This window comes from Hippoglossus hippoglossus, chromosome 6, assembly GCF_009819705.1.
Source record: "Hippoglossus hippoglossus isolate fHipHip1 chromosome 6, fHipHip1.pri, whole genome shotgun sequence".
Taxonomy (NCBI): domain Eukaryota; kingdom Metazoa; phylum Chordata; class Actinopteri; order Pleuronectiformes; family Pleuronectidae; genus Hippoglossus; species Hippoglossus hippoglossus.
Window position 1 is genome coordinate 2,274,702 of NC_047156.1, and position 26,518 is coordinate 2,301,219.

The 26,518-nt window shown below is 42.4% G+C and overlaps 2 protein-coding genes across 15 annotated transcripts in view; one reads left to right on the forward strand and one right to left on the reverse strand.

Annotated features, from left to right (window-relative positions):
• Positions 1–87: 87 nt before the first annotated feature.
• On the reverse strand, positions 88–20,399 carry arntl1a (aryl hydrocarbon receptor nuclear translocator-like 1a). Of its 2 annotated transcripts, XM_034587759.1 has the most exons (20): positions 20,269–20,399; positions 12,958–13,108; positions 11,919–11,982; positions 10,644–10,791; positions 10,256–10,276; positions 10,050–10,082; positions 9,032–9,061; positions 8,302–8,459; positions 7,625–7,704; positions 7,319–7,411; positions 7,086–7,203; positions 6,529–6,678; positions 4,350–4,596; positions 3,861–3,967; positions 3,628–3,778; positions 3,307–3,386; positions 3,070–3,178; positions 2,589–2,682; positions 1,184–1,277; positions 88–861 (listed from the first exon to the last, which is right to left on the reverse strand). In XM_034587759.1, exons 3-20 carry the CDS (start codon positions 11,962–11,964, stop codon positions 704–706), a joined length of 1,917 nt encoding a protein of 638 aa, XP_034443650.1. In that variant the 5' UTR covers positions 11,965–11,982; positions 12,958–13,108; positions 20,269–20,399; the 3' UTR covers positions 88–703. The 2 variants fall into 2 exon arrangements, with proteins under 2 accessions (XP_034443650.1, XP_034443651.1); XM_034587760.1 differs by lacking the exon at positions 11,919–11,982.
• Positions 20,400–24,520: 4,121 nt separating this feature from the next.
• ppfibp2b (PPFIA binding protein 2b) overlaps positions 24,521–26,518 on the forward strand; it is a 56,561-nt gene continuing 54,563 nt past the window's right edge. For 12 of the 13 annotated variants that reach the window (XM_034587738.1, XM_034587739.1, XM_034587742.1 and 9 more), the window contains exon 1: positions 24,521–24,726. The gene's annotated coding sequence lies outside the window, so the exon portion shown is untranslated. The remainder of the gene's footprint in view (positions 24,727–26,518) is intronic. The other variant, XM_034587756.1, reaches the window with a different exon arrangement.

Here is a 26,518-nt window from a genome sequence, read left to right on the forward strand (position 1 = left end):
GATAAAAGCAGGTTGGTTTCCCCATGTCGAGATCAGGTGGACAGAATGACCATTTCCTGTGAAGTGCACCGAAGCCGCCGCGTCTGTGCGGCTCCACCGTCCTACGTTAGAGATGAAGATGAAGATGATGAAGAGCGGTCCGTGGTGGGAGGCAGAAATGGAGCGCTCCTCTCTAGCCCCACGTCAAACTTCAGCTAATGTCCATGAAGGTCTCAGGAGTCCCGGTGTTGGCTCGACGTCAGTTCAGTCCCTCAGCAGAGACGTTAGCACCGCAGACCTACGACTTCTCTTTCCTTTTACTGGACTGTTTTGTTTTTTTTAAGAGTAATGTCTGTAACCGTGGCAACGTTAGAGAACCCCCTCATCTGCACACGACCGCCACTGCAAACACGCTCATCTAAACACATCGTCTGGAGCAGGAACACGAGCTAATAATCCATCTTTCTGCTCCAGTGGAAACACAGGTCCACCTACAGGAAGTGAAGGAGCTGGAATCTGAACGTCCAGAATCGTCTGCGCTAAGATCCGCCTCCTCTCCTCTTGTAAGCGAGGAAACACTGAAAACTTGAAATTGAAGATGTGTGCAGATGAACTTTTTTGCAGTGCAGTTGCGTGCAGAGCGCAGCAAACATGGCAGCCAGAATCCAACCTGACCCGACTCTCTCCACCAGTGGCTCCCGGCGCTTCTTCCCTTCCAGCTTCCTCACAAAGGCCAGGGCAGGTCGCTGAAGTCCACGGGGCCGCCCAGGCCGGCGTCCGCCTCCAGCAGGGACATGATGACCGCCATGGCCGCCTCGTCGTTGCTGGGGCTGCTGGAGCCGGGCTCGTCCATGATGTCTATGCTCAGGTGGGAGTTGTCACCTGGATGGAGGAGGATTGAGGAAATGGTCAGCGAGTTGTGTTTCTACAAGATCATTTTAATACCACCAGAGATTCGATTTGAGACCAAACTCGGTTCTACTTCTTTTACACCATAAACGCAGGTTTTTTAAAGTTTGCCTTCCTGCTTTCCCCCCAATGTTCGACGTCATGAACGAACCAACAACTGAGGCTCTCTCTCTCCTCGCTGTCGTGTCGAATTAGCAGATTGACCATCGCTGCCGGTCATTAAAATGTAGTCCTGTGTGTGTGTGTGTGTGTGTGTGTGTGTGTGTGTGTGTGTGTGTGTGTGTGTGTAACTCACTCATGATGGACTGGTTGGAGTACGGGTAGCCGACAGAATCAGGTCCAGGAATGATCCCCGTGCTCGGCAGCTCGGGTGTCCCTCCATTCTGAATCTATAGAGGAGACACGGACAACGCAAACACACACGGATCAGTTTACTGTGAAAACTGATCAGTCCCCCCCCCCCCGAACTTAAAACGTTCTGTCTGCATCTTTGTTTCACCACAAAGTTGCAGACACTGGGGGCTTATGGGAAAAAAACATGTCTGTGTCTCATATGGATCGTCCACGTACTGAAATTCCTATCACTATACAATAAAGACAATACATTATATAACAAGATCCCCCGAGGATGAAAGTCACATGTTACAGGAGCTGAAGAAAGAGGTTTGAGGGAGATTGAATTTAATTAAAAGTGCAAAAAGTTCAAAAATTGTGTTGAGCTGCAACCGAGGTCGAGAAAGTCTCATATCTCAAATACTTCTGTCCAACAAGTAACTGATGTTGACACATTTAAAAAACACATAGATCCAGTTTTATCCAATGATCTAATATCTTGATTCAGAAGAACCTGAGTGTCACAGAGGTAAAGAGAACTTTACGTAACGTTCAGATGCTTCGTCACGTCGTCAGTTTTGCAGCGAGCAGTAAACTGAGCTGTCGGACGGCTGTGATTTCCTCAGTTCAGGAGTCACGTTTTCCAGCTCACACTGTATCTCACGCAGCAGCTGCTCATCTCTTTTACCGTCGTGTTCACGGTAAAAGTTCAGGTTTCACACGTGTGCCTCTGACCAGAGGAACCTATTTACACAGCACAGCTCCAGTGTTTGTGTTGAGTTCTGAGAATCGCTCCGACACTGACGACCTACTTCAGGAAGGATTCAGACTTTATCTGCACACGCTAACTAGTGAAGACTTTATTGTAAAGGGATCAAATTTATATTTTGAGGATCAGATGAACGAGACTAGTTTGTGTTTTTGCTTACGATTGTTCATTTGTAGACCACAATGATGTGCAATCTGTGAATCTGGTATTTAAAGCAACACTATCTACATTTGACTTTATAGCAGCAGTGTGATTAAAATAAGTTTGATGGTTGAGTGACTGTGAACATGGAGGATGTTTCCTCTTTCAGAGAAGTTATTAAAAACCAGAGTTTATCTCCAATATTCAGAAGGAAAACCTTTAAAACATGAAGAACTCTGAACAGAGTTTGGTGGATTTGTTACAGCTGCAGCTCTTCTGGTTCAGGAAGCAGAGGATCATGGGTAATATCCAGCGTTCAGTGTTGTTTCACTTCAGTGGGACGACTCAGTGTGTTAGTGTGTGTGTGTGTGTGTGTGTGTGTGTGTGTGTGTGTGTGTGTGTGTGTGTGTGTGTGTGTGTGTGTGTGTGTGTGTGTGTGTGTGTGTGTGTGTGTTACCTTCTTTCCTCCAGGGGAGCAGGTGTCGGGTGGGGGGGTGCTGGTGATGTTTAGAGGGCTCGAGCCACAGCTGGAGGGGGAGGAGCCTCGGATCCTGAGAGAGAGAGAGACAAGATGTTTGTGATGATTCTGAGATTCACTTCACATTCAAACCTCTGATCATCTACTGGCTCCGGCTTCCATCACGATCTCACACGTTTTTTAACACTCGTGCTGGACTTTGTCAGCGTTGCCATGACGATACGTAGAAATTACATCCAATAAAAAAAGATTCAACTGGTGCAAGTATGAGTCACCATTAGTCTGGATTCCAAACCAGAGCCTGCAGTGAACTCACTGTCCTACTTTACACGGGGTCTTCTTCACGTTACTGCCGAATGCTCAGATATTAGATGACATATAAACTGTAAAAACTGGGTCACAGAGATTTGCAGGTCGAGACTTCTTCAGTTTTAAATCCACTAATTTCCTCTCGTCTCACCTCTGAATCTCCATCACCTCCTCCGCGATCATGCGTCCGATCTTTCCGGCTCCTGCTCTCGTGCCGCCCGGGATGCCGGGTACCGTCTGCAGCGCCCGCCTCCCGCCACCTGTCAATCACACAGCAATCAGGATGAGGAGATTATATTCATTGTGAAGAATAAACTGTTTATTGATAAATCAGTGAAACTTGAAGTACTGATCCTTTCTCTTTTCATAGGTTTAAGTAGTGACTTACCCTCTGAGGTGAGAGCACTGTCCATACTCTGAGGTGAGGCAGCAGACTGAGGGTATTCTGATCCTTCCATAATCGGACACCTGGAGAGAAAACACACATAAATAATCAGATTTTTATTGCTAAAAATGTGTTTGTGAGGTCACTGTATCCTTGACCTTTGACCTTGAATCAAATCAGTTCATCCTTGAGTCCAAATTAACCTTTGCACCAAATTTCAAGAAGAGCAAGACAGATAAACCCAAAAACTAAATATAAAGACACATAAGAAACTAAACTTAATTATGTGTTTTTAATGTGCGTTTGTGTCTCGTGGGAACTTACGACACAACGGTGTTGGTGGAGACGATGTACTCCACCTCCTTGGTCCAGGGATTCATGAAGCTGAACCATCGGCTCCTCAGCGTGATGAAGGAGCCATCTTTGATCTTGAATTTGTAACAGTTGGTGTTGATCTTCTCTCTCATCTGCAGCACTGTGAGCACAAAGGTCCACATGATGAGGACACAGATAAAAACACATATTTACAGTGTCTCTGTTTGTCTCTAGACAGGCACCTTGTCTGTGGCACTCAGCCAAGTGGCCGATGTCGTCCTGGTGGAAATACTCATAGAAGGATGTTCCCAGCAGCTCCTGGGGCAGGTAGGCGAGGATGGCTGTGGCTCTGGACACACACACACACACACACACACACACACACACACACACACACACACACACACACACACACACACACACACACACACACACACACACACACACACACACACACACACACACACACACACACACACACACAGGTTGTGTTTAATTTGAGCTGTTAGTGAATGTGCATCTCTTTACAACCATGAGAGGAAACAGCGTTCTCAAAATATTGATCTGCAGCAAAGAACTACTCCTGCTCCGTGTTTTCCTGTCTTCCAGTCTTCAATATTAAGACATGTTGAATTCAATAGTTTAGAAAGAGTAAAATCTTTTGTATGTTTGCAACTACTCAGGTCACATGAACAACTGCCCCCCCCCACACACACTCGACTGCGTCTCACCTCTGGTCCACGAAGACGAATTTGCCATCGATGGCGTGCCGGGAGACGTACTCTGTGGGCTTCACCCGGATGTCTGCCAGGCTGGGCTGGGGAACGATGTGGGGGTGCAGGCGGCCGATGGCCACCAGGCAGCTCAGGTTGCAGCCCTCGTTGTCGGGCTCGTTGTCCTCGTCCAGACCCATCTTGGTGGGAGGCCAGCTCTTCAGGTAGCCCGTGCTGTGGATGGTGCAGAAGCTCTTGCGGTCCGCTGTGAAGAGAGAGAGGGGCGAGGGTGCTGACGGTTATAAACAGGAAATAAAAAGGAAGCGACTTCGCTGGATCCCATCAAACGCTGTGGGGGGGTGATGGGAGATTCTCACAGTTCAGTGGAGTGATTTATGTAACAACGCAACAATTCTTCTGACTTATGTGTGTTGATTTAGGTTCTGTGGTGTCACTACAGCTGTTTCCAGACACGAGCATCGTAAACTGTCCGGAAAATTGGGTCAGAACATTTTGTCTTTCACACATAAAGAACGCAGCAGGAGATCGTCCGGGTCAGACTCGTTCACAACAACAGGGACACTTTTGAAGTTGTGTTGTTTTTACCCAGTCTGAGTACACAAGCGTGTGTGTGTGTGTGTGTGTGTGTGCGTGCGTGTGCGTGTGCGAGCGAGCAAGAGAGGTAGAGAGACGAGTCAGGAGAGTCTGAATGAATCTCGTGCAGCTGTGAAGAATTTTTTTTACCAGTTTTGCGTCCGTCACTTTGTTAAAAATATCATCAACAGGCCGACTCGCTCGTTGTGAATTTCTTCACATGGGCTCCCTCAGATATTATCCACATAACTCAACCTACTCAGACATCTGTGTTCTCTCGTACAGCCTCTTCGGACAGTTTCAGGAACATGTCCAGACTTCAGTGGAACGTCTGAAAGTGGCTTTAGAGAGAGGAAGCCTTTCTCTGACAATCTGTCATTAGTCCAGATGCCAGTTCAGTCATTACGTTATGAATAATGATGAAGGGGTCTCAAGATTTAAACACAACACACCAACGATTCTTCAAATTGGTTCAGGAAAATCCCCACCGCACATGCTGACACACATTTTAGTTACCGTGGTTACCAAATTACCTCGCATAAATATTAATGCCGCTTATGCTGAGTTCGCTTCCCCCGACAATGAGCGAGCAGCAGACGCATTCAGCCGTAGCTCAGCTCTAAATTCATGATGAAATAACATGATCCTGTGTTTGGTGTTTGCTTTCACACAACGTGAGGAAGCCGAGGGTCACGTTTTCAGCTGCTCTCAACCCGGTTCTGTTGTCCGCACATGGAGTTCGACACGTGTGTACGTGTTTGTGTTCAAATGTATATGTACACATATATAAGTAGATATTTATACATGAGAGAAAAGGGATGGGACTGGTTTCTGGATTTGAGTGTTGATGATCATTTAGCCTGGAAAATATCCGTAATCCATATTTTATTAAGAGGAGATTAAACCACCATCCATTAGCATCTCCCTTATGTGGTGTAAATAAAACTGAATAATTTAATATCTTGCTCTCAAACCTTGGACTGTGAAGAACGTTCTGTTCTAGTTGATATAAAAAGAAAATCAGAGACATGGTGCCAAGGTTTTTTTTTTAACATCTACTGCAGAATTTTCCTATTTAGTGGATTTATTTAACAATAACAACAAAAGGAAAAGTACCCGTATGAATTCCTAAAATGTGAAAAGGCAATAAATGATTTACATAAACTATATTTCTGCAATAAAAATGTTACATAAAAGGTTAGGTAAGAAAATAAAAGCACTTAAAGAGGCCCACTTCCTCTCCCGTGCTAACTGAGGTGTGATTCCTTGTTCTAATAAGGATGTGGGACCAGAGAACCGGGGCTTTTCTCAACGGTGTCTCAAGCACGAGGGTCAACAGCTGAATCTAAACTGCTCTGAGACCAGCTTCACTCAGGCTCCGCCCCTCGTCTGAATGTTCTCCACATGTTCCTGTTGTTCTGAACGAGTCTGACCCAGACAATCTCCTGCTGGGTTCTTCACAAGTGGGAGAAAACAGCTAAATTTATGAGACCCTGACTGACGCTGAAAGATGCTTTGACCGGCACGTGGCTGCTTTGCTTCCATCGGCAGGAAGAGGGTTTGTGTGACATTTAGGACAATGAGGACATTTAGGACAACGCACCTTTTTTCTTCGAGCAGGTGGAGGGAAAGTCTTTATCTTCTACTTTGACAGAAGGCCTGTTGCACTTCATCCTGCAGAAAAATGACCGTCTGGCTCCAGAACAGAGTCGAGACGGACCAGGAGTGATGTCTGTCTTCACTGGAAGACCAGCTGCGGACACACAACACAAATACACAACAATAACATGTTAGCACGTCTCAAGACTACAACTCGGTTGTTTTTTTTTGTTTCATTCTCACTTGTCGAAACATTATTCTGTTGTCTGCAATGGATTGCATCATCATCAGCTGACAGTCCATCAATCAATCAGACACTTGCACGTTTTTACTTTATGATGCATCTGTTTTAGGAGTTGAATGAAGCTAAATGCACATTCTTTCTCCAGATGTGTTTGTAGTTTAAAAATACAGAAGAAAATGTATTCAACAATTTCTAATCATTGTCCTCTATACCTGGCTCTATTCTCAACCATTTTAATGTTTCATAGAATCTCTTCTTTTTGAAAAACAAGAGATTTCACAAAATAGATGCCGACGTGTGTTTGGGGGTTTGCTTACTTTTAGCGTCGATGAGCCTCTCTCGTGGGGCCGTGTCGGAAGAGGACAGCTGCTCTTTGACCTTGGCAATGTCCTTGGGGTGAAGGTAGTCAAACAGGCTCTGACCTATCAGGTCGTTCTGGACACAGAGGGGGGGGGGCGGGGAGATATACGAGAGTGAGTGAGGAAAACAGATGAAGGGGGGGGGAACCCTGTAAACCACTTCTTCCATGAAGTGTCTGCTGTCGACATACCTGGCTGTAGTTTAGTATTTTGTAGACCGATTCAGAAACAAAGAGAATTTTGCCGCGATCGCAGCCGACAACAAACAAGAAACCATCAGCAGCCTGCATGAAAACACAGAAAACACAGTTTAATTCACTTTTACTACATAATATGACTCGGCAACATTTACTTTGAAGTTTTGAAAACATAATTAACAGACAAGAAGTGAATAGAACACATTGTGAACTGGGTTATTAGTTATTAGTGTTACTGTCCACGTCTGCATCAGTTAACAAGAAGCCAAACTATTATCAGAGTCAGACGTCTGCACTCACCCTTAGTATCAAGTGCTTGAGTTCATCATCTGACAGGAAGGAAGGCTTGTAGTTGGCCTCTGTGTACGGGTTGGCTGCACCTACACAACAGTAAACACAACAATAAAACACACGTTGATTATTGGCTCAGCTACTAAAATCTCAACCTCACTCTTGCATTATGGACAAATCCTCCCAACCCCTTCACTAATTTGGACTGCTCAAAGAAAATGCATCTTTCCATCAAGAAAATCAAATCAAGGTATTTTAATGTATTAATAACGCAGCATGTCAGGCTCTCTCAAAAAAAAGTAAAAAAATCATAAAAAAACAACTAAATACACAAATCTAGGTGAAGCTAAACCCAGTGACCGACACTTTTTCTTGAGAAAACCAATATTTTTCATGATGTCAATCATCAATTTAATGAATCAGTTGCAGCCCATTGTTAAAGATTTACAGTCAGGTGAGGCAAAGGTGATAACATATCTTCATGTACATCTCTTGTGTCTCTTTGACAGTTGTGTACAGTGTGTGAGTAGAATATGTTGGCAGTATTATTATCAGTAAACCACTATCCATGTTTGCACCAAAGAAACTTGCTATTTAAATGTTCACCGCACCAACACACACTTCTCTACCCCCTCACACACTGAGCCGTGTGCCATTATCATCATCATCATCACATCCATCCTGACCTCTGAGTGTCTTCATGTGCTGGACGGCCATGCGCAGGACCGTCAGCTTGTCGAGCTTGCGGGACATGGCGTTACAGGTGGGCACCAGCGACGCCAGCTCGTCGATGAAGCTGTTCATCTTGTCCCTGCGCCGCTTCTCGATCTGGCTGTGAGCCTCTCTGTGGAGGAAGAAGCAGCACACGTTAACACGCTGAACTCATCAAACTTCCTTCTTTTTAAAAACCTGCCTCGCTGACATTAATCTGAAAGTAAATATCAAGAATCATCTCGGTTGGATTTGACCTTTTCCGTAAGAGACAGATGCAAGATCAGGCAAGTTGTCTTTCAACGAGCTGCATTTTTTGCAACGCAGATTACCCATCACTACAGAGTCTTATCTAACGTGGTATAAAACAGTCTGTCATTCAGGACGTAAAAAGAAAACATCCGTGGGTCTGTCCCACTCGTCTGTTCTGCCCAGACTTGAACCTGGCAACTCTGATGGCTACAGAAAGACGAGTTCTTTCCATGCAAGAGAAAGAGCGCTTGTCATTAGCCACTAGGTACAGGATGCTCTTACAGGCCCTCAGCTCCCCACATCTATACACTTCAATGTTTAAAGTTTCTTATTATCGACACACACAAAGATTTATCTGTGCCCAAACACAGAGTGACATTTAATTCATGTTAGAGAGATTATCAGAGAGAGAGAGAGAGAAAGAGAGAGTGAGAACAGAAGGAGTTTTTATACCTGGCATTCTTAATCCGGCCCTGTTGGTCACTGGAAAGACAAACCAAGACATTTTAGTGAAGTGGCAAAAAGAGGGAACGTTTCAGAGAGAAAAATAAACCACAAGGTTTGAGGTTTAATTGAGTGCGACAGAAGGGCTGGGGTGAGTAAAGGGAGGGAGGGAGGAGGGAGGGAGGAGGGAGGAGGGAGGGAATGGGGCCACAGCAAACCTCACAGGTTCTGTAACTAACCTCCTTTATCAGTCTCATAAGAAACAAAGCTTATGCAACGTGAGTAAAGCTCTGGGGTTGTATCTGACTGAGACCATCTCGTGACTGATGTAATACAAACGGGACGGAGTTTCATCGAACCTCTTCACAGTCCCTCATTCATGCAGTTATGCAAAACAAATTAAAAAATAATGGAGGAGAATTCAAAACCAGCCCACAGGCACACGGATAATATCTAATATCAGATATTATAATACAAATGACTGTTGATTTTTAGAGATTAAAAAGAAGAATTAGCTCACAGATCAGATCATGTAGAGCGTTAAGAGAAGTTATGTTTGGGCGAAAAGCCTCCAGAGTTATTATTTTTGCTCCATGTTCCCACCTGGTCCCAAATTGGTACAAATGTGACTCTTCACCTTCCTTCCTCTTTTTGTGACGGGGATTTTGGTTGGTGTGTTTGACATCACAAACCCTGGCTCTCTGAGTCCGAGTTGTTTTCAGACTAGCATTGTTTCCTGCAGTGTTGAGGTGGAAATTGAGTTGACGGCTTATTTCGTTCAAAATATGTTTTTTTTAACCATATAAAAATGAACAAGGTAGACATGTTTAAAAACTTGATTTTCACCAGAAGGGGGACGTTTAAAGAGGAGAATGTTTGTCTCGTGTTTATAAGTTTGGTGAACCAAAGCCTTCAAGTTGAGTTTAACTGGTTTCAAAAGGAAACTGGCTCATTTCAACAGCAGGAAAAGGGACAAACAAATGAAAACATACTGAGGACTAAAGCTGTCACCACGGTAACCTCTTACCTTCCAAGCTTATCTTTGTCTGGGTCCATGTCACTACGGAGGAAAAGACAGGAGACATTCATTTTAGGACACATCTAAATAACCACAGTGCTTCATAGACCAGTTCACTTATTTGATGGTGACAAATCAATCGTAGGTCATTATGTGTTTTAGACAGATTCAACTTTTCTTTAAAATCGATAAAACATTAAGTTGGTTGAACTTACTCGAATGAGAAGCCATCAATTCTGCAAAGAAACAAAAATATATATTAATTAGATTCTTTCATTGAGACATTGATTCTTGTGATTATTTATAATATAAAACAGAAGCACTGACTTATAGAGTTTATACACTGTGTATATATTTTTTAAAGACTGTGACAGAGTGATGAATTAAATAGATTGCAAAAATTGGTCGGACCAGAAACGTTGCATTAGTTTCAGTTTATTATAAAAGTCTGAAACTATCTCCATTTTTTCCTTGCTGTCTATTCACTTCATTCTCTTCCTCCTCTTTTCTACCTTTGTTCTCTCCCCTGACTTTTCTTTCCTTTCACAGTTTCATCCTCATTATTCCTTCGTTCCTTCTTGCGTCTATCTCTCCTGCTCTTACTGGTAGTCGGTGGTGCTGCCCTTCCTCTTGCGCGTGTAGTCCATGCCAGGCGTGCTGATGGAGCTGGAGATGAGGTCGGTGGAGCCAGGGGACATGAAGTCAGTCATTGTCGACGAGATGTCCATCCTTTGGTCTGCCATCAGGTCATCTGCGGAGAAAAGACAAGAGCAGAGCAGAATGAGGTGAGAAGTGGCCTGATGTTTGTGCTCCTGCTGCAGGAAGATAAGTCAAAAACCTAAATGTCCCACGTGGGACAGAGCTTTTGAAATACGAGCTCCGAAGCTCTGCCCGAGTTAATATGGCAGGTTGAAAGTCCCGCAGGTTACTGAAGAACTAATTGCCTCTGTCTGATAAATATAATTATTAACAATTTTAATATGAAGCACTGTTGGCTGCAGTGCACACGCTCGCACACACACACACACACACACAGTGAAGATAACAACCACTCTCTTTACTGTACAGAACAATAAAAACTAAAAGGTCAATAAGCACAGTTTTTCATTTGTTTTATTCACTGTCTCCCACAATGTTTTTTTTACAACAATAATAATACAATTAAAATCTGTCTGTCTGTAGAGTCTAAGTGGTTATGTTAGTTTACCACAAGTTAGTTTGTGGGAAATTCTTGTAAACTTAGATTGTGTCAGAGACAAACCAGCCAACTGCAGAAAGTGACTCAGAGCAGCAGCAGAGGGAGGAGGGAGGAGGACAGAGGATAAAAGGAAGGAGGACAAAACATAGGAAGACAGGAGGACAGAGTACAGAGGACAGGGGGAACAAGGACACAAAGACAGAGGACTGGGGGAAAGAGGACAGGTGGACAGGAGGAACAAGGACAAAAGGAAAGGAGAAGAGGACAGGAGGAGCGAGGCCAAGGGAAAAGGAGGAGCAAGGACAGAGGACACGAGGGCAGAGGACAGAAGGAGCGATGGATACAGACTCATGTCTTATTATTATTTAATTAAATTAAACGTTACTGTTGTTTCTCTAGAAACTGTTTTAAATTTTTAGTAATGTCTTAAAAATAAAATATGATGGAACATATATGAAATCAAATATAAATGTTCTACCACAATATGCATTTTGTGGTTTATATTACATTTATTTCATTAAGTAATTTCTCTCCTGCTTTGTATGTAACAAAGTAAAAATGTGTATTCTTAAATTCTCCTCTACAATTATTTACCATGTGTAAACAATCAGGGAGACAAACATTAAAATGACAGAGATAATTGTCATGATGGGTCGGACACATCATGAAGTGACACTCACCACAGATGTTCATCACTGCCTCTGTGTTAAAATCATTTCCTTCCATCCACTCGTGAGCCCTCAACTGTCAAACAGACAAAACATCACGTTTACAACCAACCGTCAGTCGGACAGGAATCACAACACAGAGAAAGAAGAAGAAACACACACACACACACACACACACAGACACAGACACACACAGTTACAGTTTCCTGGACACATGCTGCTAACATCACGACATCTAGGTCAGACGTGGGGGCAGAATAAACAGGAAGTTGCAGATATAGAATTACTGTACGTCTCAGACCATCATCAGCTACATGAGAGTAATACATCTAATGTATTTGTGTGTATTTAACAGGGAACATATAGACGATCATGGTTAAAGACAAGTTGAGCAACAGATGTGATGTATATGTCACTTCTAGCTGCAGCCAATCAGGACTCACTCGAACACATTTGAGGCTTCAACCACAACGCTGCTCATTCTCTTTGAATGTGGTGATGTCATACGTCGCTGAACTGCATTGTGGTTCCATTGTGTTGCGTTGCTCGAGCAGTGAACCAGACAATTGAATTGTGATTAAACAAAAACTCAAGACACAGGCTAATTGAAGTTTAAATGACTTATTTTATGTTTTAAAAAACAGTGTGAAACATCATGATTGACAGCTGAGACAGACTCACGATTGGTGGAGCACGTGCGTGGGTGGGACCTCTATATCGCAGCCCTACACCACGGTCACTACTACGATGACTCTGACTTCAAGTTATGTTAAAAGCGCATAATGTTGTCGCCCATATCCAGGATATTTCAGCTTCATTAAAGCTAAAACACGTCATCTATTTATTTTTTTTTACAGACAATGGAAAATAGTAGCCGGCAGCGGAAGATGGAAATGTAGAGGCAGATGAGGTGAGAAGAAAAAGTAACAAAAACAAGTCTCTGTGTTTTTCTGTTAATGTTTTCAACTCTGTGACAGTTTCCTCGTGAGTCAGACTGATGCATACGAGGAGGAATGTGCGTGAGAACAGTTTGCATATGAAGACCAGTTACCTTGATAGGAAACTGGGACAGGCCTCCTGGACGGGCCTGGTGTCGTCTGGATCGGTCTGGTCGGCTCAGTTCAGATCTGTTTCGATTCAGTCTGACCTGGTTTCATCCAGTATGATCTGACCTGTGAGCAGCGGGTGCAAACCATCAACCTCTGCAGGGAGACCAAGAGGAAACTGTCAGTCAAATGCAAATCTTTTAAATCTTAGCATATAAACAAAATCATTCGGAAAAGGTATGGGAAAAAAAAAATCACAAGGCAAACGATAAAACAAATGTTCTATGTACTGCTGACCTGAAAAATGTCAAAACTGAATCTGGGCTAAATGAATCATTTCCTGAGGGTTCATGTATTTTCTCTATACTGTCGTACCTTCTTGTAAATGCTCTAATGCTGCCATTAGACATGATGATACTGTTAAAGCCAGTCCCTTGTTATTTAACCTGTTTAAATTACTGCCTCTACAAACCCACTCACACCACGTTAACATGTGGGGAAATCCAGAGTGGGACAGACCTGCTGTCCCACTCGTTGCTAAGCTATAACTGTGTAACTGCTGTTTCGAAGGGGTTAAGCAAACAATGGGACAGATGGACTCTTCCATGGTGCTGATTGTTGTGTGAATTCGAGTCTGGTTTAATCATTTAATGGATTAGTGAAGTACGAGTCTTATCTGCCAAACAGATTGGTTAATTACTGTTACTGGTGCAGTGCCCGTTGTAAACGTGTCTGTGTGTAATGTCCTGTTCTCTTGTCCTGTGTTGATGTCTACTTGTCATTAGTGAGTCCTCATAAAACACTTCTACAATATCCAGTCATACTTTAGTGTTTGTGTGCTGGATTTACTTTATTTATATATATATTAATTTTAATTGATTTACTGAACTGGTGTTATCATGCATTGCATGTCAGCTATTTCAGGTCTGTTAAACAACAGAGTTCTCATCTTTTTAAAATAAAAACTCTAATTCCTCTCCGTATAAAGCAGAGACTAAATGTTGTCCTTTTGCTTTGAAGAGAATTTGCCAAACAGAAAGCGAGTCTGTGAATGTTGTTGCCATGATGGAGACCTGCACCGGTTGCGGGTCAGTTCATCTGTGTCTGTCTGGTACAATGGAAATAATCAAATCATCCAAATGATCTGGCAGCGATTTTGACCTGCGGTTGGACCCAGTTACAGACCACTGCTGCGGTTTATTCGAGGACGTAGAAGAAGGCACGTTCGACTCGGTCCACAGACTGATTGAAGACTTGTCACATGTCTATTGATGGAATTAGTGGGTAGAATAGAAATAAATGATAACACGATAGAAACCAGTCTGAAGCTGTGACCATTTCCTCTGAGGATCTAGAGGAAACACTGTGGTGGGTTTCTTGAATGTTTAATGTGCAGTGACATGTAAATGCAAAGCTCAAGAAGCAGTGCTGAAGCAGCAGGCAGCAGACTACTGGGTCAGGACAGACTCAGTGAGCTCTTATACTGGGACAAAGCTCTGGGCTGGAGGGGGAAAACCACTATGTCATGATTGAACACTGAAAGGAACTGGTGCTGGAGTGGAAAGTGGGTCAGCCAGTCTCTATGGTCTCAAACCAGCCAGCCTTAATTTCCATCCACCACCTACTTCTACTTTGTCAGTGAGTCAGCATGCCATTCAGCTTAGTTGCCCTGTTCTACACTCTACACCCACTCAGACAGTCAGGAAGCGAGGAAACGTCCGGGCATCAAATCAGCTCCACGCTCTCCCAAATCAAAGACACTTTGATCTCAACCAGGGACAGAAACAGGGACCATTCCAACGTTGACACTGATACTATTCCAACTGTTATTCCGAAAAAGGAATTGTAAAATTAAGACAAACTACGACACTATATGACAAAACAAATAAAATGGAAATATGCAAATTTTCCGACCTACACCAACTTTCGAAGCTCTCCATCATTTTGAACTAAACTTCACGCCTGTCGAGTTCCGTGATTGTATCTTACATGGTTACCTGCTAGTGCAACAGTCCTCAGCGGTGGACCGGCTGCTGTTGGTGTCTCCAGGACAACGATCGCTATGATGACATGCAAACACACAAACACACACGGGGAGACAATACCGGGGCCGCTGTCTGCGCACATAATGATTCATCGCCTCATTGTTTCAACTTGAAATTAGCCAGATACTGACACACTTTTTGCCGAGCAGCCTCTAGAGGCCCAGTCTCTTTAAAGCTACACTTCTCAATACTCTTTACATGGACCAACTGCGTCACTAATTGTAATGAACACCGAGAAAAATTATCACCCAACTCCAAGAGGTAATTTTACGGTTTGGCTCAGCGTCGCCACCCTCATCGACCTCGTTTCCACCAGCGGAGAACAACCGACACAAACCCTGACCAGCCACAAACAACTGGAACTTTGTTTGTCACACAGTCGGAAACACAAGAACTCAAGAGGAATGCTAATGTTGCACTTTGGAGGGAGTTTAGCATGAGATCAGCAACTTCATGAGGAACATCTAAGGCACTTAACAACACCGGAGTTCTTTTAGTGTAAGCAGTTTATAGGGACATCGATTCACATTATACTTTCTGTCTAGAAACTTTAGTGCAGACGTGTGTGAGGGATCAGTCCACTCACACTTAAGGGCCGTCCACTGGGGATGAGATCACCCACAGGACGTTGTGTGTGTGAACAAACTCTGAGACGGACATTTAAAACAAACTGCAAAACACCTACACACACACACGAGCAGTTTTCAGACACGAGCTTTGGAATATGTCCGTAAAAATTGAGTAGGAAAATAATGTTGATATTTCTGAGTGCCGATGACTGCAGTGCAGCTTAAATTACCCGAACCCGTTTCACTTACCGTGTTTAAATATACCGCATGTAGAACCAGATGCTTAAAGTGTTGATGCTTCTGCTGTTGCCATGGTAACCCCCATCGAAATCAGGATTCAAGTGCTTCGTGGGTTTATTATGATTATTATAATATATGCATTACCACAATTAAATTAGAAACTGAAATCCCACGTTATGCATCAACATTCGTCAAGGACATTTAATCTCAGTGATAGGTTTGTGCATCACGTGACAGAGTCATGTGACAAGCGCTGTAAAGCACTAAACCCTGGAATGAGGATCCTCGCTCAAACAAAATCAAACATATAGATCATTACTATTTTAAATCATTCTGTCTTTTAATAGTATGTATGAGCAATATGAGTGAATCAAAGTTCATGCAAACTGAAGAAAGCACCTGTCGCCTGATCCAATTTCACCTCAGCTGCTGAGTTGTTCCCTTCTTGCAACCGCTTGAACCGACCAAGCAAAATATTGAATCAAGAAGGTTACAGAGAAGAGACTTGTTATGACTCTGTGTGTGTTTATGTTGTGTATGCGTAACAAGACTGCCCATACAATTCACCTCTGACCTTGTGTATGTGCCCAGATTTTATGTGTGCAACAGTGAAGGACGAGTTTAACAGCTTGAAAACTGTGCTTGTTCATTGTCTGTACAGTAAATGTGTAGCCTGAGCAAACGCAGACTGTAAATAGGATAAACACATTAACCAAGCTCTGACAACAAGCAACAATTTCCACCTAAAAGAATCTCTACACCTCACACGTATGCACTAGATCTGTTTATGAATTTCATACAAAAACAATTTCTTATTCTTATACTTTGTGTATTAATTTCTGTGCCTTCAGGGTCTCCAGGAAGTTGCCCGTCCTGATCATTGTATTCATGATATTATTATAAAAGAAAGAAAATAATAATATGAAATAATAAATGCCGAATATTTCCTTTAAGACAATCCTCCAATACTGCAACAACGTGGTCCTAAAAATCCAAAACATCACTGCAGATGTTTTCACTTGTGCTGCCTGATTACAAGTCTACAAGACTTTGTGGACGTATACAGACTGTGCTTGATTGACAGCTCTCTACAACTACACAATCACTACTCTAAACACACAATCACACTCAAATTTGTTCCCCTTTCATTTCATTGCGGCGGGGACGAGACGGATGCACTGGCTGCCATGGGCTGATCCTGCCCTGCATGCATTGTAAATACTTGAGGAATGCTGCTGTTTATGCCTTTAACCTTGCTCACGCAATTCCCTGTCCTGGTTTCTTACAAGATTGTGCAAGTAAATGGTTCCTTGCGAAATCTGGTCCGACAGCAGCGGTGGTCTGAGAGACTTGCAAAGTTAAAAAGCCAAAGCTCTGAGGTAAAGGGAGCCCCTCTCCTGAAACACCTTGTCAGCAGCCTAGTCAGTACTTACTATGGGATGTCACAATGACCCACATTTGCATTACACACACACTAAGCTGCTAGCCTGGCCCAACACCACAAGTCAGGTAAAGCGAGAGCAGAGGCCGAGATGTCCTACGCATTCTGGAAGCAGTTGATCAATCTTGTCTCCTTTTAAACAAGACAACATTTAAATGCTATCAAAATAACAATAGTCAAAATCACCTGGTTCTAGATAACTCAAAATCAAACCGTAGTATAATGTCACCAATATTAAATACAGTACAAAAAAACACCAGCTACTAATGAGAGCAGCAGTTTCTGCTCCACAGGGATTTCTGCATCTCGTCAAGTTTCCAAATCAAAATCATGAGGCAGACAAGCGGAAGACCACAACACAAAATGCTCACAAGTCCTTTCTCCTCACATTATTAGTTCACCTTTAACTTTTCATGTGTTTTCATGGACACTTCTTCTTAAGAGAAACAACTGGTTTGCTTGTCTCGATGATAAACAGACTGGTCACCTGCAGCTCTGCCGAATCCTCTCAACAAACTTCCGTTATCAAAATGCCTTTGTGTCAACATATCAGCACTGATAAGCACTAATGCAGGTTGCTACCTGTGCACAAGCCAAAAACAACAACAACACTTGTGAGTCCAAGTCTGAAGTTCACGGCGGATGTCTTTCCTGTCGGGAAAAGCTTAACATGTTTACTACTGATAACACTGGGGGTTGGAAGATATGACATTGTTTAACGATAGAAAAACACAATTTGTTTCATATTATGTTCTAGTGTGTCACAAGTCACACGCTTTGAGGCAAGACGGCAACATGAACAAACTCTAATGGACATTGACTGGGACACAGAACGGGCTATAAGGACTAAGACGAGGACCAGGAGCTCGTACCTAAAAGACTACTTCTGTTGCCATGATGTGGTTTGAGTATGAAAGTCTGTCATGAACCAGAAATCTATAATAACGCCACAGACCGGTCCCCACAACAGACTCAAAACACCCCAACCCTCTTTGATCACTTGCGCATGAATGAAGTCAAACAGAAGGGAAAGTGTCTGCAGACGACATGAGAGCCACCAAAGTACAGTGGAGACCTCAAAACAAAGTCAAACTCAGATATTTTAAGAGAAATAATGAAATAATATGAGTAATATACCTTTTATTTGCATGCAATTCAAAACGTAATGAGAAACAGGACTTTGAATGCAGTCATTGATTATTAACTATGTATTCATTAAGAGTTTTTGTTGTTTCAGTCTTTACTTAGACTTTATCTTACAAACAGTCGTCTTAAAATCTATCAAGCTGCGCCAGATTTCACAAACTTTAAAGATTTCAGTTCCACAAATGTGCCTGATCTTTGGTAGCAATGTTCAAGAAAGTGGAACAAAATTACTGGATCTGTCCCCTGACCAAATTTAATGAGTCCTTCCCTGACCCATCACAAATCCTTTCAGTTTCTTGGAAATCTAATTAGTTGTATTTTTTGGCATCTTGCTTCCAAACAAACGGACTGGGATGAAACCACTCTGGCCAACACTGCCACATTTACTGAAATGTTGATTCATACGAGTTGTCGTTATAAATATATAGATGAAATCGAAATAAAATTGAATGTACATTGATGTGCATCATAAGCGAAATATAAAATTTGGGTCATATCACACAGACGTAGATCACACTACTGTTGAGAAGACTTTAAAAGATTCTAACAGAAACATAGGGATGGGTAACAAAACAATATCAAAGTCGAATACATCAAAATACTGCTCATGTACTGTGCGAACAAAAAGTGGACAATTAAAAACGACAACCTTCACTCACGGACAAAAAAAAGTTTTAAAACTTAAAAAGAAATATTGATGTGAAATATATTGGGATATTTAACGATATTGACCTACATCAACATTTATCTTGATAAATGTCACATTATTATTTCTTCACTCTGGAGCAAAAAGGAGTCTTTAAACATAAAGCAAATAATAATTATTAATATTGTCCAATGTTTGGCAGTTTCTCTCAACCCTGTGTAAACAAAGATATTAAACAACACTAGTTGCATATTTAACAATCCAACATTTAATAGAAGGGAAATAAAAAAGATCTAAAATTAACATTAGCAGATTTTTCACATTAACGGTCCCAATACAGATCCACAACAGACCATGACCTTCCACTGGGAAACACTGAATCCACAAGTATCCCATGGACACTCAGCTGGTGAGTGTGACTCACAGTATGAAGTGGAATTAAAAAGCAACCATCCCTCCTGCTGCTGGAGATCCCCCCCCCCCCTCCACGTCAGGGATCCCCTGCTGCAAACCAACCCAGCCACTGGTGAACCAGAGCCCGGAACCAGCAGCGCCCGTGACCATCTTCAGGGGAACCATTGCGGGAGACTGCAGCCCAGTCGACCCACTTCCACTGCCAGCGACTAGTGTCACGATATTTCATAACCAATCATGAGGCTGCTGTTTCGAAACAGCCCACATCTCAAGTGCGAGTCCCCCCCTCCCCACACAATGTCCACTGTGCCGTTTAAAGACGTGAAGCTAACGACGGGGGGCTTTGATTTTGGCTTTGAAGTTAGCATGGGAGGATGCTGTCGAAGAACCCAGTGCTGGAGATGCCCACCGAGGCCTGTTTACATAGCTAGCCTGCTAGCATCGATAGCACCAGCTGCCTTGGGTTGAGTTGACATTTAACACGCATCCCCCCCCCCGCCCCGGCACTCACCTCGTGCACACGCGTCCCCCAAAACACGCAATGTACGCTAACAACAGGGGGGGTGGGGGGGCGGTTTCCCTGCACTCGATCCATCCCCAGCGCGTAGTCCCTAACGTTAGCATTCAGCTGCTAGCTCCACTGGCTGTCAGGAGCTAACGTCCCTGCTCCAGAAAACCCACAGTGACGTGACCGCGGAAAACATCGACGGTACCGCCACAGATCACCCGCCGCCGCCGCCGAACCCGAACCCCCCCACCCCACCCCCGAGCTGCGGGTTCGAGCGCCCGCAGGCCGGTGGCCGCCGCGTACTCACCGCAGGTCCGCCGGGGTCCGTGTCTCCATTGGAAGCCACCGGGCGAGCTGCGATAACGACCCGCACAAGTGTGACATAAACGAATCGCAGCCGCTGACCCAGTTTCTCTTCAGCGTCATGCCCGTCGGACCACTAACCTAGTTTCTCAGCCAATGGCGTCCGGGCTGCTGCCGGAGGTGTCCCGCCGACCAATGGGCTGCGAGCTCGGGCTGGGGAAAGATGACGGACAAGATGCTCGGCCAATCGGAGCGCGAGGAGAACGGAATGCAGAGGCCACTCAGTGTGTGTGTTGTGGTGGGTGTGTGTGTGTGTATGTGTATGTGTGTGTGTGTGTGTCTCCAGTGTTTAAATGTGTTATTATGTCATCACTGATGTCAATTTGTCAGCTGTCATTTAATTGACTGTCAGTCACTGGTTCTGTATCAGCATAAACTTTATATGAGTATTTAATTTACAATATATGCTTTCATTTTTATTTTCACATATACTTTTAGACTTAGCTTTGTTGTTTTATTATTATGTATGTTATAAATTGTTGATACTGTAATATTACAGCAAGCTGGCATAAGAATTTCCCCTCAGGATTTATACATTTAAATTTAGAAAATAATCATTACAATATGTTTTCACAAACCTAAAGATATTCATAATATGTATTTTCCATTTGAGATTTTTTTTTAAAGTAATTTATTATATGTTATTATGTCATCACTCATGTAAATTTATCAGCTGTCGTTTTATTAGGCTCTGGCTCTGCATCACATGCATGGACCATGTGTGGGATCTCAAGGCCTCTAAGGTTTGGGCTCCAGGGAAGTTTCTGGCTGTGTAATGTTGTGTATTCAGACTGTGGAACAAGACAGAGAAACTTTAACTATACTTTAGAGGATCATCCCGGAGGCTGTGCCACGATCTAACGTCCATGTTTCAGTTCCAGCTACAGTGGGATGTCACAGCCCTTCTCTCTCTCCTCATGTTTCCTGCCGGCCTCTTCACTCTCACTGTCAAATAAAGTTAATAATGCTAAAAACAATCTTGGTATAAGTTTTGTGTGACGTTGTGCTGGAACCTGTGGACCTTTAAGATTTTCCTGGTAGATTTAATTGGGTCAGGAATTCACCTGCCTTGCCCTGCAGCATTAGATCAAAATGATAATGTGCGGTGATGATGGTAGAAATAATCATCTCCATACACGTCTGTTCGTTCAATTAGAAAATAGATCACTGGCAGGAACACATTATCACCTCTAATGATGAATCAGGGCTGTGGGTGTTACCTCCACATTGTGATGTACTGATGATATCATTACATTCCTCTCATTCCTACAATAGGATGTGGTTGTTCAGTCTTTTAATCACATTAGTTACACTATTGTTATGTCAGCTGTAACAATTAAACCAGTCATCCATTGGCGTGTGCTGCATTCATGTCCTCACAACTCTATTTAAAGCTTTGGCTGTGTCCTTGTCCTTTCACTTTCAATAAAACACATTCTTTTTATTTTTCTAAAGAGCAAAACACAGGCAGGTGTTGATGCTATTGACAGAAATGCAGTAGTTCCTCAGTGATAAGTGGCTGTGGCCTGACCTCAGGTTTAGTGGATGATATAAACAGATCACTACAGGGGCTGACCCAGTTGCAGTGGTTTCAACCTTTGGGCAGTAGGTGTCGCTGTCTAGTAACGTGCTTCTGTTATTTAATCGTAGAACCAGGTCAAACAGTTTTGATGAAACTTTCCCACCTTGCCAGCAGGCTTTATCCAGCACGGCTCCACGTGCAGAAACAACAGACACATTAATGTAAAGGAGACAGAGTTCAGCTGTAACAGATCATTTTCATCTTATCCAGATTTTACAAGGAAACCTGAATTTGCAAATGTGTAATTAATGTGCATCTTACATACAAACCAAACTAACTAAATAAATACAGCATGTATACACTTATTTCTCTATAAGCTTATAATACGTGATGTAATACAATTTTCCAACTGAACTGCTACACTGGGAAAAGAGTTTTAAACGATACAAGCCACACAAAATGTCTACATGAAATCGTGTAATTCAAATATTAGATTATTGAGTAAAGGTTATTTATGTAAATTAATGGGTCTGTTGAACTGTAAGTAACTGTTTCTCCAGATTAACAGTTTCTTTAACAATTGTTTTTATTAGTAATCTATGTTTTTTCTTCTTCTTCGGAGTCAAAAACAAGTTATCACATTGTGTACGATAAAGTTTAACCTAAACTAAACTAAACTAAACTAAACTAAACTAAACTAAACTAAACTAAACTAAACTAAACATAACTAAACGTAACTAAACGTAACTAAACTAACTTAATCATCTTCAGTCTAAAACTTAAATTACACTGATAGATATTTATTCTCTCTGCTATTTGTAATGCCGTCATGTTTCCTCTGTGTTTCCTGTCACTGTAAAACTCATATTCAAAGATGCATTATAATACTTTTCTCCACTTAGTCACAGTGGGGAACTACTGATTGTGAGCGAGAGACAGTGAAGTTACGATGCACAGCTGGATTCCACACAATGTGCAGATGTGTTGTTGTTTCTGTGTTCTCATTAAAATGACATTGTGATAAGTAAGAAAACACTTAAATCATCATTATCTCACTCGTGTTTTTTCACTCGTAGATGAACCATTCTCTTTGTTTCACCTGATCTTACACGGCCGATTGCAAAATAAGTTTGCTACGTGAAAATTAAAGTAGCAACGTAGACATGTTACATGTTCACATCATGACAAATGCATCACACAGCAATTAGTGCCAATTGAAAGACCACATTTCTTTTGTTGAAGGCATTTTCCATTCGATCATTTGACAACAAACGTTTCCTTGCAGTTAAGTTGAAGATGCGTAGAGAGATATCACAAAGACAAACCAGCTCATCTGGAAGTGTCTGGTCTGACTTCATATTTGTCTTCCCTCTGCCCTGCAGCTCATGTTATACAACGTTTAGTTTGAAGGAGCCACTGACCCCAGTTCAGCCGCTGACGCTCCTCTTTTATCCAAATGATTTGAATGAATTCTCGGTTTCAAGTAAACAACGGCAACATGAAGAAAATTGTCTGGGTCCATAAATCAAAATGTGTATAATGACAATTGAAATACATATAAATGCTCTTTTTGATTGTTGTGTAAAGGTTAATATAGAGTTCAGAAGTAAACAAACCAGTTACACCAGAAATGAACACAAGGCCTAAACTCAATGGCGCTGTTAATTGCAGAGTTTAATTTGTGCCACTAGATGTCAGTGTATATTAAAACAACACAGAATGCAAAATTTAAATATCAGAACATTTTTATTTCTAGGTTGTTGAATGTTTTTTAAGTTTATATATCATTGAATATTTACGTTATGTTTTGATATTACATTTTTATACATTTTCTGCATCATTGTTTGTGCTGCTTTGTAAAAATGTGTTAATCCTAACCCCAAATCTTTTAAAATTTTCCTTAAGTGTGGTATTTTAAACCAAAATGTAAAACCTCTGTAATATACTCAAGAAAAAACTTGAGTATAAGAGTATTATCACCACAATACTCCTGTGGACAGAGGAACATACAGTTACTTTATTAAAGGATCAGTTTCACTACTTCTGAGGTGAAGAATCTATATGAGGAGGTTATAAATTAAATCAGAAAAAGATAATTACTTTAGTTTTATGTCTCTGAATCAAAATTATAGAACTAATGGGTCGATAGAGAGATAGACAGATAGACAGATAGATGGATAGATAGATAGATAGACAGATAGATAGATAGATAGATAGATAGATAGATAGATAGATAGATAGAGAGAGAGATAGATAGATAGATAGATAGATAGATAGATAGATAGATAGATAGATAGATAGATAGATAGAGAGAGAGATAGATAGATAGATAGATAGATAGATAGATAGATAGATAGATAGATAGTCTATTGTGCATATAACAGTGTTATATGCACAATAGACTATCTAATGGGGTTTCCTGTTGCTTTCAGGTGTTTGTGAAATTAAAGTTTACAAAAGAGTTTGTCATGATGTCATCTAATACAGTGTATTACATATTATATTAGAATCTATAATCTTGATGTGTGATCTAACATCACACAGGGTCTTTATGATTATTATGGTCTGTATAACTGAGCGGTGAGGGAGCCGAGTGGACAGGTTTACAGGTTTACGGGCTGCTCCTGAACGCACCGCTGCTGTCACATGCTGATGTTTGAGTTGAAGCAGCTCGAGCTTCAGTTGAGCCGGAAACACACGGAGGGACCACTGCACTGTGTGTGTGTGAGGGAGTGTGTACCCGTGTGTGTGAGTGTGTGTGGGACTCTCAGACTGTGTGCGAGGAGCGTGTGCGCGTGCTGAGGTGTCTCGCGCCAACAGAATTAAGGGATTTGGACTCGGATCGAGTTCATGAGGAGTTGAATGTGAGAACAACCTGAGGTGAGTAGAACAAGAAGCTGAAGACTGTGATGACTGTGATGACTGTGATCTTGGATGACTGTGATCTGTGGTGATCTGTGGTGATCTGTGATCTGTGGTGATCTGTGATGATCTGGGATCTGTGGTCTCTGGTGATCTGTGATGATCTGTGATCTCTGGTGATCTCTGATCTGTGATGATCTGTGATGATCTGGGATCTGTGGTCTCTGGTGATCTGTGATGATCTGTGATCTTGGATGACTGTGATCTGTGATGATCTGTGATCTTGGATGACTGTGATCTGTGGTGATCTCTGATCTGTGATCTCTGGTGATCTTATATCTGAGGTGATCTGTGATGATCTTTGTCTCTCACACACTTTAAACCACTGCTGCAACACGTCTCTTTATTTATATGAGAGTTTAATGTAAAATAGTAAAGTTTTCATATCAGAGAATGAGGGAAAATCTAATTCAAACTAGAGACAAACAATCGACAAGTCCCCGAAGCTTTTCAGAGTTTCAGTGGCTGTGTATGAATCATTTCTAGGTTTTGATATGATAGAGTTAAATAAAAAGTGCAGAAAGGCAAAAATATAAAATACATAAATACATAATTAACAGTAAAAGACAATAATACAACCATAACCCAGAGATAATTAAAAAAAGTGCAATATAAAGACAGTCTAATAAAAATGTAAGAATATGTAAATATATATATACAAGACAAGTAGTGTGATAATACAGTACAAAGTATAAATGTTTGATAATAATGAATTGAAGGCAAACAATAGGAAACAATTATAATAATAATAATAATGCTAAATAGGTAGCTTTACAGTGCTTATGCTATTAGATTATCATTACTGTAACAGCTGTGAGGTATTTATGGGATTAGAGGAGTAATTATTATGCAATTAAAATGTGCAGGATAGATGGTTTTTCTTCCACATGACAGCACATGTGGCCCGAGTACAGGCAACATGCTCCGGGACAGAAAACATGGTACTTTCATCGTGACACTGGTGCTTCCCTGCACGCCCCGTCATGTGCTGTCAGCTCGGAGCCACTGAATGATGTCTACTTGCACTGACACATGCTGTGTAATTGCAAATCATCAGCTTCTGACGGAGCGAGTAAAGGAGGGAGAGATGCAGAGGGTGGTGGTGGTGGTGGTGGTGGGGGGGGGGGGGGGGTTGCTGAGCTGCTAATGGATGAATATCAAGGCTGATGTGTGGCTCCCCTCTGCTGAAGCATCTGCTGCATCCAGCACCGAAGTTATAGCCCACACGTGCACACGCGTCGCGCACGGCAACATCACACACAGGCGGCCTGAGAGGAGTTGAAGGAGCCTCCTGCCCCTGGATGCTGTCGGCCGCTGCCTCTCTTCTCTCGCACATCTCATTTAAAAGGGACAGAGTTGAAAGGCACCATTGCCGCTGATGACGGTGAATTGATTAAAGCTGCTTTGGTCGGAGACGAGAGGGGGGGGGGGGATGAAGACAGGAGCCGAAGTGATGCATCTGCAACAAACTTGTGATTGTAACATCCTGAAAACTGCTCTGACAGTGTTGTTAGTCCGCTGGTTCTGTGCACACCCTGCACACATGCATGCACCCTGCACACACACACACACACACACACACACCCACACACTCTCTCTGGCTCAGCAGAGGATGGCACTGATCCCTGTGATCAAAGCCCCTCGTGTAATACCGAGAGCGGTGCTTTTTTTTCTGCAGTCACATACAGTACCGCTGCTAATCACGCCGCTACTGTAGCTCCCTCCCTGGAGGTAATCCACTGATCCCTGA

Coding starts and splice junctions, on each gene's coding strand:
- arntl1a (XM_034587759.1), bottom strand. CDS start 11,964: ATGGAAGGAAATGATTTTAACACAGAGGCAGTGATGAACATCTGTG. Junction 8,460..9,031: donor GGCCGGATTAAGAATGCCAG/GTATAAAAACTC, acceptor CTTCCTCCACAG/AGAGGCTCACAGCCAGATCG. Junction 3,387..3,627: donor TCCACCAACACCGTTGTGTC/GTAAGTTCCCAC, acceptor TTTTCTCTCCAG/GTGTCCGATTATGGAAGGAT.